At 41.8% G+C, this 16718-nt stretch overlaps 1 protein-coding gene across 2 annotated transcripts in view; it reads right to left on the reverse strand.

Moving 5' to 3' along the window:
• The window catches only part of slc39a13 (solute carrier family 39 member 13), a 51978-nt gene that overhangs the window by 7754 nt on the left and 27506 nt on the right, over positions 1 to 16718 (reverse strand). For both annotated transcript variants that reach the window (XM_020518131.2, XM_048606951.1), the window contains exons 4-7: positions 16164 to 16285; positions 12843 to 13025; positions 12665 to 12754; positions 6741 to 6791 (exon numbers count right to left, since the gene is read on the reverse strand). In XM_020518131.2, coding sequence (XP_020373720.1) covers positions 6741 to 6791; positions 12665 to 12754; positions 12843 to 13025; positions 16164 to 16285 — 446 coding nt within the window. The remainder of the gene's footprint in view (positions 1 to 6740; positions 6792 to 12664; positions 12755 to 12842; positions 13026 to 16163; positions 16286 to 16718) is intronic.

Here is a 16718-nt window from a genome sequence, read left to right on the forward strand (position 1 = left end):
CTCCAGCATCTGCAGTTCCTACTATCTTTGATAGTGAGGATTTCAGTGGCACCTCAATGTCAAACAACACTTAGCATTTCTGCCTGAAGGTAGCTGAAAATGCTTCAGCTTTGACCTTTGCACTGATGTGCTGGCCATCCTGATCATTGGAGGATGGGAATACTTTTAAAAAAAAGCTCCTTCGCCCATTCAATGGTTAATTGCTCACTACCATTTACAACACCATATATGGCAGGATTGCAGTTCTGTTCGCTGTAAGATTGCTTAGCTATATAAGACAATAAGAACAGAAATTAGGCCATTCGGCTCATCAAGTCTGCTCCAGTATTCAATCATGGCTGATCGGTTTCTCAACCCCAATCTCCCACTTTCTCCCCGTAACCCTTGATCCCCTTGACAATCAAGGACCAGTCTATCTCAGTCTTAAATATACTGAATGATTTGGCCTCCACAGCCCTCTGTGGGAAAGAATTCCACAGATTCACTACTGTCTGAGAGAAGAAATCCCTCCTCTTTTCTGTCTTGAACGTGCAACCTCTTATTCTAGGATTAATTCCTCTGGTCCTAGACTCTCCCACAAAGGGGAAACCAGCTTTCTGTATCTACCCTGTTAATTCCCTAAGTATCTTAAATAATAATGAAAAGAACTGTGGATGCTGTAAATCAGAAACAAAAACAGAAATTGCTGGAAAGGCTCGGCAGGTCTGGCAGCATCTGTGGAGAGAAATCAGAGTTAACATTTCAGGTCGGGTGACCCCTCCTCAGAACCTCCTTAGTTCTGAGGAAAGGTCACTCGACCCAAAATGTTAACTCTGATTTCTCTCCACAGATGTTGCTACACCTGCTCAGCTTTTCTAGCAATTGCAGTTTTTGCCCTAAAGAATCTTGTATGTTTCAATAAAGTCACCTCTCATTCTTCTAAATTCCAATGAGTACAGGTCCAACCTACTTAACCTCTCCTTATATGACAGTCCCTCTAATTGGCCAAGTGAATCTTCTCTGGACTGCCTCCAATGCCAATACATCTGTACTTAGATAAGGGTCCAAAATTGTACAATAGATTCCAGCTGTGGTCTGATTAGTGCCTTATAGCAAAACGTCCTTACTTCTATATTCCACTCCTTTTGAAATAAAGGCCAATATTCCATTTGCCTTCCCTGTTACATGGTGGACTTGGATGCTACATTTTGGTGATTCACGGACAAGGATTCCCAATTCTTTCTGTAACTTTCTGCGGTCTTTCTCAATTTAAATAATATTCACCTCCTCTATTCTTCCTGCCAAAGTGCATAACCTCACATTTTCCCACATAAGATTCCATCTGCTAAGTTTCTGACTGCTTGCTTAACCTGTATATCTCTGTGCAGACTGTCTTATTCATTCTCACTACTTGCCTTCCACCTATTTTTGTGTTATCCACAAACAGGCTGCGACCCTGAAAATGCCCCCGTTATTCCAACCCTTGGTCTTCTATTTGTTCGCCATTCCTCTATCCATGCTCACATACTACCTTTAACCATGAGTTTACTAAGTAGCTTATTGTATGGTACCATGTTAAATGCATTCTGAAAATCCTCCATTTTTCCCTTTATCTAAACAAAAAAACAAAAAACTGCAGATGCTGAAAATCTGAAACAAAACAGAAATAGCTTGGATAAACTCAGCAGGTCTGGCAATGAAAAGCTTACTTGCCAATTGTCAGCCCATGTTGTGCAGGTATTACTATATTTTAACATGGACTGCTAGAGAGACTGAGGAGCTGCGAATGGGACTGGATGTTGTGTAATCATCAGTGAACATCCCCACTTCTGAACTTACAATGGAGGAAAAGCCACTGATGAAGCAGATGAAGATGGTTGAGCCAAGGATGCTACCCTGGGGAACTCCTACAGAGACGTCCTGCAGCTGAGATTACTGACGTCCACAACCACAACCATTTTCCTATGTGTCAGTTATGATTCCAACCAGTGGAGAGTTTGCCCCCTGATTCCCATTGACTCCAGTTTTGCTACAGCTCCATGATGCCACACTCGGTCAAATGTGGTCTTGATGTTAAAGGCAGTCACTCTCACCTTCTCTCTGGAATTCAGCATTTTTTGCCCATGTCGGAACCAAGGCAATAATGAGGTCAGGAACTGAGTGGCCCTAGTGGAATCCAAACTAGGCATCTGTGTGCAGGTGCTGCTTGATAGCACTGTTGAGTACACCTTCTATTTTCATGCTGTAGACTAAGAGTAGACTGATGGGGAGTACTTTGCCAAGTTCACCAGATGTGGTGGGATTTGAACCAGTACCCCCTCCAGATTCTTAGTCCAGTAACAATACAAAACCACAAACACTTCCCCAGCATGTAGATCGATGCGGATACAATCAAATAGGTGTTTCTCTTGGCTTGGTTCTCTCACCACCTGGCATAGAGCTATTTTGGCAAATATGTCCTTCAAGTCACAGCCAGACCAATCACATATGGTGATACTGAGCCACTTATTGAAAGACATTGGGTTGGGGACATCAAAGAATATTTTGAACCCCTCCTATCAAGTGCTGTTCAATAGAGCAGCACTGACACATCTGCGGAATAGGTGGTAGCTGCCAAAAGGTTTCCTTCCCCATGTTTGATTAAATGCCATAAAATATCATGGGTTCAGGAGTCTATGTTGAGGACTCCCAGGACAACTCGCTCCTCACTGTATGTCATTGCACCACCACCTGCGGTGAGTGTAATCTCTTGATAGGACAGGACATTCGCAGAGTGATGGAGGAGTCTGGAACATTGTCTGAAAGATTTGATTATGAAAACAAGCCTGAAGGGAAATTGTGCTAGAGACTAATGAGTAACATTGGTGGACCTGAAAGGAGTGTGGGACATCCAGCAGGAGATGGCGTGTCAGGCAGCTAGCAAAAAATAACTAAGACAGATGTCAGCACAAGTGAAGGTACTATTTAAACAAATAGAGACATTTCAGTCCTCTGGAGGGCACACAGTGTTCCACTCCAGGATGTTACCCATGTACTGGACAATTACTCTTACAGAGGTATTGGCAGGTACAGTGTCTCGAGCTCCAGCTGTGAGCTTGAGCAGTAGCTGGTGTCACTGTGTGGTGCATCTGTGAGGCTGAGAGCGTGGTAGGTGGCACGTTTCTGAATGTGATCAGCCTGTACTTTAAATGTGCGCTTCAGAGAGGAAATAAGAAGAGCAGGCAGGTAGCGCAGGATTTCCTTGAGTGCATCTCACACACCAACCAGTATTCAATCCAGAATACTGCAGAACGATCTGGTGAATGCAGATTGAGCCAAATCCATGGGACCATGGACGGTTCAACTTTTGGTTGGTAGGTTTGCAGGCTAAAGATTAGCAAATCAATATAATAGAAAGGGCTCAGAACAGAATTCAGGATAGTATATTACCTTACAAGAAACTGGAAAAACTGGGCATCAGAAATAAAAACTGAAACAGAAACAGAAATTGCTGGAAAAACTCAGCAGACCTGGCAGCACCTGTGGAAAGAAATCAGAGTTAACGATTCGGGTCGAGTGACCCTTCTTTAGAATTGATGGTAGCTAGGGAATTGGAAAGGTTGATATTTCTGCAGAAGTTAGGGTGAGGGGAGGGGTTCAGTAAACAATAGGTGGAGATAGAGCCCAAAGAGAGGGGAAAAGAGTTGGACAGACAAAGGGATAGTTAAAGGTCAGTCTGGGGGAATGAATAGCTGCTAATGGGGGCTATTAGTAGCTGACAATGGGTTGAGAGTGATGGCAGCTCATGTGATGTCAAGGCCTGGTGTGTGGGGGTGGGATAAGGACATGACCTCAAGCCCTAAAATTGTTTAACTCAATATGAAGTCCTGAAGGCTGCAGAGTTCCCATGCGGAAAATGAGATCCGACCCATCTCCTGCACTTTGGCCTTCAACCCCTCTGTTCCCTCCCACAACAGTGATAGGGTCCCCCATGCCCTCAGCCACCATCCCACTAGTATTCACAACCATAGAAGCATTAGCTGCCATTTTCACCATCTCCAATGAGATGCCACTACAGACACATATTCTCCTCCCCTCCCTTGTCAGCCTTCCACAGGAACCATTCCCTCCAAGATACCCTGGTCCATTCCTCCTTCACTCCTAATATTGCCACACCCAGCAGCACCTTCCCCTGCAACTGCAGAAGGTCTAACAGCAGCCCATTTACTTCCTCCATCCTCACCATCCAAAGCCCAAACACACCTTCTAAGTGGAGTTTACCTGCACTTCACTCAATCTAGTCTATTGCATTTGCTGCTCACAAAGTGTTCGCCTTTACGTAGGGAAATGATGCATAGACTGGATGACCTACGTTTTGTCTAAATAAAAAAAAACCTTGAACTTCTAGTTGCCTGCCACTTCAACACACCACCATTTTCCCTGGCCAACACTTCTATCTCAGGCTTGTAGTGCTCCAGTGAAACTCATTGCAACTTGGAAGAACAGCAACTCATTTTCTGCGTGGGAACTCTACAGCCTTCTGGACTCAATATTGAGTTCAACAATTTTGGGGCTTAAGGCCATGTCCTTATCCCACTCCCACACACCAGGCTTGGACATCACATGGACTGCTATCACACACAACTCATTGTCAGCTATTAATAGCCCCCATTAGCAGCTATTCATTCTCCAAACCGACCTTTACCGAGTCTTTACTCTGTCCAACCGTGTTTCTGTCTCTTTGGGCTCTATTTCCAATTTTCGTTTACTCTCTCCCCCCTCCTATGTTCTGCGTAAATGTCAACCTTTACCTAGCTACCACTTCTGGTGGTTCTGAAGCTAGTTCTGAAGAGGAGTCACTGGATCAGAAACATTAACTCTGATTTCTCTCTATAGATGCTGCCAGACTTGCTGAGTTTTTCCACCAATTTCTGCTTTTGTTTTTGCGTCCGGTATATTACCTTGCGAGTACCAGGGTCAAGGATGTCACTGAACTACTCCAGAACACTTGGAGAGGGGTGTAAACAAGCCGGAGGTCATAGTCCATATTGGGGGAAAAAAAAAGGAGGTATAAAGCTTCTGCAAGCAGATTTTAGCAAACTAGGGAACAGGCTGGTAAGCAGGGTCTCAAACTTTTTAATGTCCAGATTACTCCAAATGTCACATACTTTTGAGTCTAAAAATAGAAGGATAGAGAAGATGACTGTGTGCTTTGAGAGATGGAGCAGTAGGGAGGGTTTTAGATTGCTGGAATATACTTGAGATGGGAACTTAAAACTAGTATGTAGGTACAACAGGCAATAAGAAGGGCAAATGGAATTGTGACATTTATTGCTAAAAATTGGAGTGTAAAAGCAGTGCAGTGTTGCAACTGTACAAGGCATTGGTGAGACCACACGAAGAGTATCATGTACAGTTTTGGTGCCTCACTTGAGGAAGGATATAATTGGATTGGAGGCAGTTCAGAGAAGGTTCACTATATTAGTTCCAGAGATGCTAGGCTTGTTTTATAAACAGTTTGCTAGAGATTAGAAGTACGAGAGCAGACTTAGAGATATACAGGATGTGAAAGGGGATTAACAAAGCACATGTAGAGTGGATGCTTCTCCTTATGAGTCAATTTAGATTGAGAGGTCATAGTTTTAAGTTAAGGAGTAGCAAATTTCATACAGAGATGAGAAGAAATTCGCTGAAAGGGTTGTGAATCTGTGGAATTTATTACACCAGTATGCAGTGGAAGCTGCAACACTGAATACATTTGAGGAGATAGACAGATTTTTCATTAGTAATGAGTTGAAAGATTATGGAGAGTGGGCAGGAAAGTGGAGTTAAGGCCAAGATGAGTTCAGCTATGATCATATCAAATGGCAGAGTGGCTCGAGGGGCTGAATTGCCCACTCCTGCTCCTAGTTCTTGTATTCGTATTGGGTAAATGCAAGATTTATTTAAGGAAATAGTAGCACAACATTTACAAAATCATAACACAAACAGGCAGAGTCAACATGAATTTGTTAAAGGGCACAACTTATTAGAATTTTTTGAGGACGTAAGCAGAGTAGATGAAAGGGTTTGGATTTCCAAAAAGCATTTGATAAGGTGCCATAAAAGGTTGCTGCACATGAGATCATAGTATTGGAGATGATAAATTGGCAAGAAGCGTGTGTGGATAAATAGATCATTTTCAGGTTTACTAATTGTATTGAGTGGGAAGCTATAGTGATCTGTGCTGAGGCCCCAACTATTTACAATCTATGTCAATGACTTGGATGAATGGGCCAATTGTTTTGGAGCCAACTTCTTGATGCTACAAGCCAGAGAGAGGAAAGCAAATCAAGCAATCAAGGTGATTGAAAAGAGAAGACGCAATGACCTGAGGGAAAAAAACATTTTTAATGTAGCAAGTGGTTAAGATCTGAAAGTGTGATAAAGGCAGACTTCATCACTTTCAAAAGAGAATTGGATTAGCGCCATGAAAAAAAGTGCAGATTAAGAGGAAAATATGGGTGAGTGGGGTTAGCTGAGTTCCTGTTGCACAGAGCCAGCACAAGGGACAAGGGGCTGAGTGGGCTCTATTTGCACTGTAACGATTGTATGGATGTGACTATAGATCATGCTTGTTTTACTTTGTGCTATATGGATGACCACACTCCTCACTATCTACCCATCCAAAGACCTGGAATAATGAACAGAGTGGGGAAGCAGAAGGTTCCCACATTAGGGAAATGTACATTTTAAAATGTTCTAAGAAGATCAATTATTCACATAAGTTTCAGCTCACTCACCTCATGTGGAACTTCATGGAGGAGAATAGCCAGTGTTGTTGTGATTCCAACCTAGATGGAAGGATGGTTACACGTTAACTATCTCAACAACAGCCCTGATCTTCCTCCAGTAGTCTACTAGGTCAAAGACCAGTACCAGGTAATGCACCTGTACATACTGTATCTCCAGTATTCTCACATCGCTTAGGAGTTAACTCCAGCTCACTGTAGACATAGCTGAACAGAACCATGACAAAGAAATCATGAAATCAAACTACAATGATTTATAGAAAAAAAAAACCTGTTCTTATACCCAAAAATAGTAACCTTCAAGGAGCTCAAAAAACTCCCAACAGAATTAGTTACTTAATAGATCAAACACAGAGCACAAAATTGCAATTTTCCCACGTTGCTCTCAGTCCTCAGCCTAGTATACTGTTCCAATGGAACTCAAGAACAGCACATCATCTTTCAATTTCATACAGCAACTTCATATCATAAACAATATTTGTGCACAGCAGCTATTGGCGAGGATTTTTTTTCCCCATCTTCCATCTCCCCTGGACCCACTGTCCTTTTTTGTCCCGTTGGCATCCACTTTTACTTTTCACCATCACCCCTTTTGTCATTTAATCTTGCCTATCTCCACACCTCTTCTCCAACATTTACTCCTGTGCCTCCGCCAAGATCGAGAGCTGTGTCCATTTTCATTTCAAACATGTTACATCTCCAACTTTTTCCAAGAACTGATGGCAGGTCATCAATCATGCAATATGAACGGTTTCTTTCTCTGCAGGCGCTGCCAGACCTGTAATATTTCTCACACTTTGTTGAATACAACAGGACATGGGACAATCTCATCCTTGAAGATTAAATTCCTAAAGGCAAGCAGTTACTGATCAGTCTTTGCAGCAAGTATTTCTGCTTTGACTGCTGAAGAGGATGGATCATGAAGACAAGTGCAGTACAAACACAAGTGGCCTGTCTATATCTGGAGCACAAATTCTGAAATGAAGAGAAGAAGCCTGTGTTGTTTGCAGATAACCCACCTTGAATACAGCATTTTTTCTCCATCATTCCACAGCAAACTGAGACTGGCCTTGAAAGCTTCACATTTTGTGGGACACAACTGCTACATACAAACATTTCAACATGTAGCATGAGGAGGCCACTCAGCCCCTCAAGCCTGTCCCACCATTCAACAAGATCATGGCTAATCTGATTGCAACTTCAAATCTATATTCCTGCCTATCCAATAACCTTTCACCTTGCTGCTTAACAAAAATCTATCCAACCCTGCCTTAAAAATATTCAAGATCTCTGTTTCCAACACCTATTTGGAAGATAGTTCCTTAGACTCTCAAACCCCAGGCAAAACAAATTGCACCATCTCTGTTTTAAATGCGTGACCCCTCATTTTTGAAGAGTGATCCCTACTTCAAGATTCTCCCATAACAGGACATATTCTCTCCACATCCACCCTGTGAAGGACTCTCAGGAGCTTATATGTTTTAATCAAGTCACCTTTTCTTCTTCATTTCAGAAGATACAAGCTGAGCTCATCCAACCTTTCCACATAAAACAACTGTTTCATTCCAGAGATTAATGTTGTAAACTTTCTCTGAACTGCTTCTAATACATTTACTTCATTAAATAAAGTGACCAATACTGTACATAGTACTCCAGGTGTTGCCTCAAAAATTGCCCTGTACAATTAAAGCATAAACTTTCTTTTGCCTTTCTTTCAATTCCTCTTGTACTAAATAATAACATCCAATTAGCTTTAGAACATAGGACATAAACAGTACAGCACAGTACAGGCCCTTCGGCCCACGATGTTGTGCCGAACTTTTACCCTAAACCTAAGGTCTATCTAACCTCCACCGCTACCTTATACTATCATCTATATGCCTATCTAATAGCCGCTTAAATGCCCCTAATGAGGCCGACTCCACTACCCTCTCCGGCAATGCATTCCACGCCCCTATCACTCTCTGAGTAAAGAACCTACCTCTGATGTTCTCCTCGATATCTACCTCCACTCACTTTAAAACTATGTCCCCTCATATTAGCTACCTCCACCCTAGGAAAAAAAGTCTTTGGCTGTCAACTCTATCTATACCTCTGATCATTTTGTACACCTCTATCAAGTCACCTCTCATCCTTTGTCGTTCTAAAGAGAAAAGCCCTAGCTCTCTCAACCTTTCCTTGTAAGACCTTCCCTCCATTCTAGGCAACATCCTGGTATATCTCCTCTGCACCTTTTCTAACGCTTCCACATCTTTCCTGTAATGAGGTGACCAGAACTGGACACAATACTCCAGATGTGGCCAAACCAGGCTTTTGTATAGCTGGAGCATAACTTCATGGCTCTTGAACTCGGTCCCTCTATTAATGAAAGCTAACACACCATACGCCTTCTTAACAACTCTATCCACCTGGGTGACAGCTTTCAGGGAACTGTGAACATGAACCCTAAGATCCCTCTGCTCCTCCACACTGCCAAGAATCTTTCCGTTAACCCTGTATTCTGCTTTCAAGTTTGTCCTTCCAAAATGAATCACCTCATACTTTTCAGGGTTAAACTTCATCTGCCACTTCTCAGCCCAGCTCTGCATTCTATCAATGTCCCTTTGTAACCTAGAACAGCCCTCCGCACTGTCCACAAAGTGACCCACCTTCATATCGTCCGCGAACTTGCTAATCCACCTTTCCACTCCTACATCCAAATCATTTATAAAAATCACAAATAGAAGAGGACCCAGGATAGATCCTTGTGGTACATCACTCGTAACTGAGCACCATGTTGAATAGTTTCCGTCCACTACCACCCTTTGTCTTCTAAGGGTCAGCCAATTCGGAATCCAATCTGCCACATTTCCCCCTATCCCATGCCTCCTGCATGAGTCTACCGTGGGGAACCTTTTCAAACACCTTACTTGAATCCATGTATACCATATCCACTGCTCTACCTTCATCCACGTGTGTGGTCACCTCTTCAAAGAGTTCAATAAGGTTTGTGAGGCATGATCTAACCCTCACAAATCCATGCTGACTATCACAAATCAAACTGCGCCTTTCCAAGTGATCATAAATCCTATCTCTCAGTGCCCTTTCCAATAATTTGCCCACCACTGATGTAAGACTAACTAGCCTGTAATTTCCGGGGTTATCCCTATTCCCTTTTTTGAACAAGGGAATGACGTTTGCCTCTCTCCAATCGTCCGGCACTATACCCGTGGACAGTGAGGATGAAAAGATCATCGCCAAAGGCCCTGCGATCTCTTCCCTCGCTTCCCATAGAATCCTTGGATAAATCCCATCAGGCCCGGGGAACTTATCTATCTTCAACTTCCGCAAACTTCCTAGCACATCTTCCTTACTAACATCGACCTTCTCTCGCCGATCAGCCTGTTTCACACTGACACCTCTACAACTAGGTCCCTCTCAGTTGTGAATACCGAAGAAAAGTTTTCATTAAGGGCCTCTCCTATCTCTTTAGGCTCCGTGCACAAATTCCCTTTCCAATCCTTGATCGGCCCTACCCGTTCTCTGGTCATTCTCTTATTCCTCACGTACGTGTAAAAAGCCTTGGAGTTTTCCTTGATCCTATCTGCCAAGGTTTTCTCATGCTCCCTTATAGCTATTCTAAGCTCTTTCTTCAGCTCCTTCCTGGATAACTTGTATCCCTCTAGAGCCTTTTCCGTTCCTTGTTTCCTAAACCTTACATAAGCATCCTTCTTCCTCTTAACCAGTCGTCCAACCTCTCTTGAGAACCAAGGCTCCCTCACTCGACTGCATCTTCCCCGCCTGCTAGGGACAAACATATCGAGCACACGCAGTATGCATTCCTTAAACAATCTCCACATTTCAATAGTGCTCTTCCCTGACAGCATCTGTTCCCATTTTATGTTACCCAGTTCTCGCCTAACAGAATTGTAATTACCCTTCCCCCAATTATAAACCTTACCCTGCTGTATGTACCTATCCTTTTCCATGACTATTGTAAAAGTAACAGAGTTATGATCGCTACCGCCAAAGTGCTCTCCTACCAACAGGTCTAACACTTGGCCCGGTTCATTGCCAAGCACCAAATCCAAAGTGGCCTCTCCTCGTGTTGGTCTATCTACATACTGTGTCAGGAATCCTTCCTGAACGCACTGGACAAAATCCGCTCCATCTAAACTATTAGAACTAAAATGTTTCCAATCAATATTTGGAAAGTTGAAGTCACCCATGACTACAACCCTGTGACTTCTGCACCTTTCCAGTATCTGCCTCCCAATCCGCTCCTCCACTTCTCTGCAACTATTAGGGGGTCTGTACAAAACCCCCAACAAAGTGACTGCTCCTTTCTTGTTCCGGATCTCAACCCAAACAGACTCAGTAGACATATCATTCTTGAACTGCCTTTCAGTAGCTGCTATACTAGCCCTGACTAGCAATGCCACTCCCCCACCTCTTTTTCCACTCTCCCTAATTAATTTTTGTAACTTCTTTCAATCTTTGTCATTCACGCACGAGGACACTCTGATCTCTCTGCATCCTCTTACCATTTAGATAATACTCTCTAATTCTTACCAAAGAAAATTTCACATTTTCCCACATTACGCTCCATTTGCCACATCTCTGCCCATTCACTTAATCTATCACTATCCATCTGCAGAGTCCTTATATCCTCATCACAACTTATCTATCCCTTCTCATCTTTATGGCATCAGCAAATTTAGCAACTTATCTTCAGTCCCATTACCCAAGTAATTTATAAAAGTTTTGAACAGTTGAGGACCCTGTGGTACACCACTTGTTACATCTTACCAACCTGAATAAAGTTTCATTTATGCACCTATTCTATGCTCCTGTTAACCAGCCAATCTTCTTTCCATATCGCACATATCCAGGTAAAACTGGCTGCATAATTCGTACTGTCACACTGGGAGTTGAATCACAGTGAGTTTTACAGACAGGGTTACAAATGAACATTATCCGTGATATTTACAGCTTACAAACCGATGCACACCTCGCAATGATCATGAAGAAAAAGCACTGTTTCACTTATTAAAATTCTAGCCCATAAACTAACGTCAGTCTCAAATATCTACCATTCAGTATAAAACCAGACAAGCACCTTAATTAGATTTGTCTCTAACCCACAGCTGGATATACCATTCTATCTCACTTATGCCCATATATAATCACCACTGCCTTTGAAAGGAATTTGAAACATTTACGACTTTTCTCCCACTGAACAAGAATTTCTAAAGAGATGAAGCGCAGCCTGTTGATTTATTTTTTTAAAACCAGATCAATTTTAATAATTAACTTCAGGGTAATGTGTACTCAGCAGCCCATGGGCTAGTCAGGCAATTCCTAAAATTGTGCGGCCACACACCAAGTATATTGATTCACTGCCAGAACTCTGACTGTGGAAGCATTAACAAGCAGAAATCAATTGTCCAATTCACTCACTGCCCGTGTGGTCGTTGACCTACATTGGCTCAGGGTTAAATAACGCTTTGAATGTAAACTTCTCCTGTGTGTTTGTAAAGCAGTTGATAGCAATTGCTCCCCACGTTGCCCAACTTTATGTCTGAAGTCTTGTCCAGCCACATGACCCTCAGATATTGGCACTCTTGACCTTTAACATCCTCAACGTTAATTGGCAATGACAACTAGCAACTGCACCTTCATCTGTGAAGAGCCTACACTAGAGAATTCCCTCCCTAAATTCTGCTACATATCTTTCCTTTTCTAAAACACAACTTAAAATCTCTGACCAACAATTTACTTGGCTCATCACCACTTTTCTGTTTGATACACCCTTGTGAATACCTTGGGACATGGCACTACATTAAAGACACCATACAAACACAACTTTGTTATTGATATTAAGATTTTGCATTTCACCACTTGCTTTGCAAATTATTTCCTTCTGTATTCCTTACCTTTCTGCTGACAAGGAAGCTTCCAGCCACTGCCAGGCCATGTGTGAAATTATCAATACCATTGGCAATGAGGTTCAGGTACCCACTAATCTATAAAACAATGATCAAGGTCAAATTTTCAAAATTAAAAGCAGATTCAAAGAAGGATCGAAGGTGACAAACAACAGTGACCCCTTACCTTAATGACTTGAACAGGCCGAGTTGAAACCTTGAACTGCAGAGAGGAGCTATGGCAGTGGCCATTAAGCTGGACACAAGAACCATTACGATGAGTGCTGGCAGAAGGAATGAGTTTTCCATTTTTATGGTGTTTGACTGCCTTATCTACACAGACACGTCCATTCTTGTTGTCAAAAGGTTCCTGAAAGGAGGAGAATGACAAAATTTCAGGTGTAAAGAGAATTAGAAGCCCATTTGCTGCAGTAAGTGGGAACAATGTTTTCAAAAGACAAAAGGAAAAATCGTATTTATCTAGCCTTAGGACATGCCAGAGCGCAAGTACTTGTGAAGAATAGTTACTGTTTTAATGCAGGAAACGGTCAATTTCCATTGAAAAGATCCCACACACAGTTTATCTGGTCACATCTAATTATTTCAGTGTGGTTGCTTGAGTTGTAAACACAAATAAACAGAATACTTCACTTATTCAAACAGAATACTTCACTTATTCAAGGCAGCCACCTTGTCTGCCTGTAACAACTCGCTGGTCTTTATTCAAACTATTCACACAGTTAAGGCAGGTTTCTTTTGTGAAATATTAAAGCACAGATTACAATGTATCAACAATGCACTCATGAGGAGAAATAAACACGTACTAAAGAGAGTGGAACCTATCACTAGGTTTGGAAGCAATGTATTTCAAATTCATGTAAATATTACAAATAGATGGGATGTAGAACATATCTTGAAATTTTAATGTTTGATTGTATTTCTGTTGCTTCCTCTTGGGTTTTGAAGGATGGCTTGTTAAAGATGTCACTGCAATTACAGGAGAATCTCACTTCAGTGAAAACAAGAGACATTATTATTTGCTCTGTAACATTTCAACAGCTGCTTGTATTTGGCTCATATCTCAGATTACAAATACCTCAAAATAAACAATGTCACCAGCAAGAGCTGCCAGTTTAGCAGCTCAGTCCAACAACACTGATAAGACCAAATAAATCAGTAGGCAATCAACTGCAACAAAATGGAAATGTATCAAAAGAAATATGGAGAAGAACCAAGCACCAACGTGGAATATTCCAAAATGACCCAATTGAGCTACTTGTGGAAATATTCAACTCATCATGCTCCATTTGTGTTGTTGAAAGTACCATATTAAAACAAATTGATAGCATCAGAATCTCAGATCTACAAGATGCCAGGTTCCACATCCAGCATCTGCTGACCTTGCAGAGTAACAATGTAAACTAAAATCTACGAACAAAGCCAGTCAGGTTCCCGTCTACTGATCATTCCTGAAAAGCTTTCGGTTCACACACCAAAACACACACATCCTGATACTGAGAGAAGTCATTAAAACAGCTCTGGACAGCTCAACTTACAGCACACTGTGGACTCCATATTCTGCACGTAAGGTGTGTGTGTGTGTGTGTGTGTGTGTGTGTGTGTGTGTGTGTGTGTGTGTGTGTGTGTGTGTGTGAACATGGTGCTGGGCAAACAAGTAATGTTACAATATTGAATATTTCACCAATGGAATATCCTGAACACTATGAAAAGGAAAACTGCATTAATATTTGACTATGCAGAAGGAACAAGACAACAGGAGAAATTAGGGCAGTAGAATTAATTTTGGTCTGTCTCCGGCAAAGTGTTGAACCAGACATAATGCCGAATACATTCCCACTGTACTGTAAATTTAAAGAGCAGTGAAAAAAATCAACATGCTTTGTATCAAGTCGTCACTGGAATAAGATAGTGCAGATTACCAGCTCTTGTAGCACTGCATCAGCGCAGGACTCACTGCCTCCAAGAGAAAGGCATATCCATTTTGCTCTCGTACAATTGGAAAGGCAAGGAAGTGACAGCTTTCTAAAATGATTGATTAGTGAAAGTGAAGTTCCTTAACCTGCCTGTGAATCTTTAACTTGGGTATAACTAATTATTTATCATGGTGAGGTACCATTTTAGGATGGGTCCAGAGCAGTTTTACAATGTTGGCTGTTATAACGAGCAAGTCTATAATTTAGTGGAATTCTCACAATCGTCAGTAGCTGAGATTTGGTGGGTAAACTGGATGTTTTCATTTTAAAGCACCTTTTATTGCTGAAAAATGAAACTTGTGTCAAAATTTTTATCTTGCATTCATTAGGACAATTCACTGGAAATACAACACAAAGGAAAAATAACATGACAGAAGCGTGCTGATTTGGTTGGAAAAATGGAATTCAAGCTGGATAAATGTAAGGTACTGCATTTTAGTACAACAAATGAGGGTAGGGCTTATACAATTAATGGTAGGGCCTTGGGTAGTGTTGTAGAATAGAGGGACGTAGGGTTGCAGGTATGTAATTCTTTGAAGTTTACGTCACTTATAGACAGGGTGGTTAAAACAGTGTTTGGCATGCTTGCCTTCATTGATCAGTCCTTTAAGTACAGGAGTTGGAAAATCATGTTGAGGTTGCAGAGGACATTGGCGAGGCCTCTTCTGGAATACTGTGTCCAGTTCTGGTTGCTCAGTTGTAGGAAAGATATTATTAAGCTGAGAAGGCTCAGAAGAGATTTACCAGGATGTTGCCAGGTATGGAAGGTTTGAGTTATCAAGGAGGCTTGGATAGACTGGGACTTTGTTCACTGAAGCACAGGAGGTTGAGAGGCAACCCGATAGAAGTTGATAAAATAAGGAGAGGTATAGATGGAGCTAATGGTAGTTGTCTTTTCCCTGTGTTGGGGGATTTCAAGACTGGAGTACACATTTTTAAGATGAGAGGAGAGAGATTTACAAAAGACATGAGGGGCCAATTTTTTATGCAAAGGGTGGTTTGCATGTGGAATGAACTTCCTGAGGAAGTGGTAGATGTGGGCACAATTACAATATTTAAAAGACATTTGGATAAGTACATGAATAGGAAAGGTTTTGAGCAATATGGGCCAGGAGCAGGCAGGTGGGACTACTTTAGTTTGGGATTATGTTTGGCATGGACTGGTGGGTCTGAAGAGTCTGTTTCCATTCTGTATGACTCCATGACTCTCTAAGTGGACTCCAAGGTTGTTTGATCGCCCTCAAACTACTGCCTGTATTTCTGCATCACTAACCAATACACACTGCTTCCTGTATTCACTGTACAAATCATAGCCTTCATAGGTACCATGCAATGGAGTGAAATGAATGGGGTACAGCCTTTGGGGTACATGTGTATCAGATACAAAGGGAGGCTAATCAATGGTGTCCATGGTAGGCTGTGGAAGGAAGTGGCTTGGTGGTTTTACGTTATTGTATCATTTTTGTAAATAGTTACTTTGTACTTCTAATTTGCATGCTACTAAAGTAACTTACTTTGTGATATTCTTTATCCTCATCTTTATCTGGGAATAATTTTTCCAAAATGAAGAATGCAAGCAATCCAACAATAACCCACAACCCCAACTTCCTCTGCTGTTTACGACTGTGGCTTCCATCTGCACAAACAAAGTGGTCAGAAGAGCAGATTAGAAGTGGACGACTGGCAAAATGGGCCAAACAAGAACTACTGCCAAGCAACTGCAAGTCTGAAATATGAGGTGCTTTCCAATTCTTCAGGTTCAAAATTGTGGTTTTGAGCAATTTGATCTACTTCACAATCAGAATTGATTTGCCCACCTCAAGTTTTTTTTTGAAAGATAATATTCAATTTAATGATATGGGTATTGCTGCCACAGCGATTGCCCTTGCTTATTAGATGAAGATGATGATATATCTGGGTGGCTTGCTGAGCCACAGAATTGTTCAGGTTAACCATATTGCTGTGGGCCTCAAGCCACATCTAAGATGTCAGGTTTCCTTTTGTAAAATGATGAATCCGGTTAGGTTCAAGGCAACTAATGACTTTGTAGTTGCTCTTTCTACGTAAAA

Source organism: Rhincodon typus, chromosome 17 (genome assembly GCF_021869965.1).
Source record: "Rhincodon typus isolate 14 chromosome 17, sRhiTyp1.1, whole genome shotgun sequence".
Taxonomy (NCBI): domain Eukaryota; kingdom Metazoa; phylum Chordata; class Chondrichthyes; order Orectolobiformes; family Rhincodontidae; genus Rhincodon; species Rhincodon typus.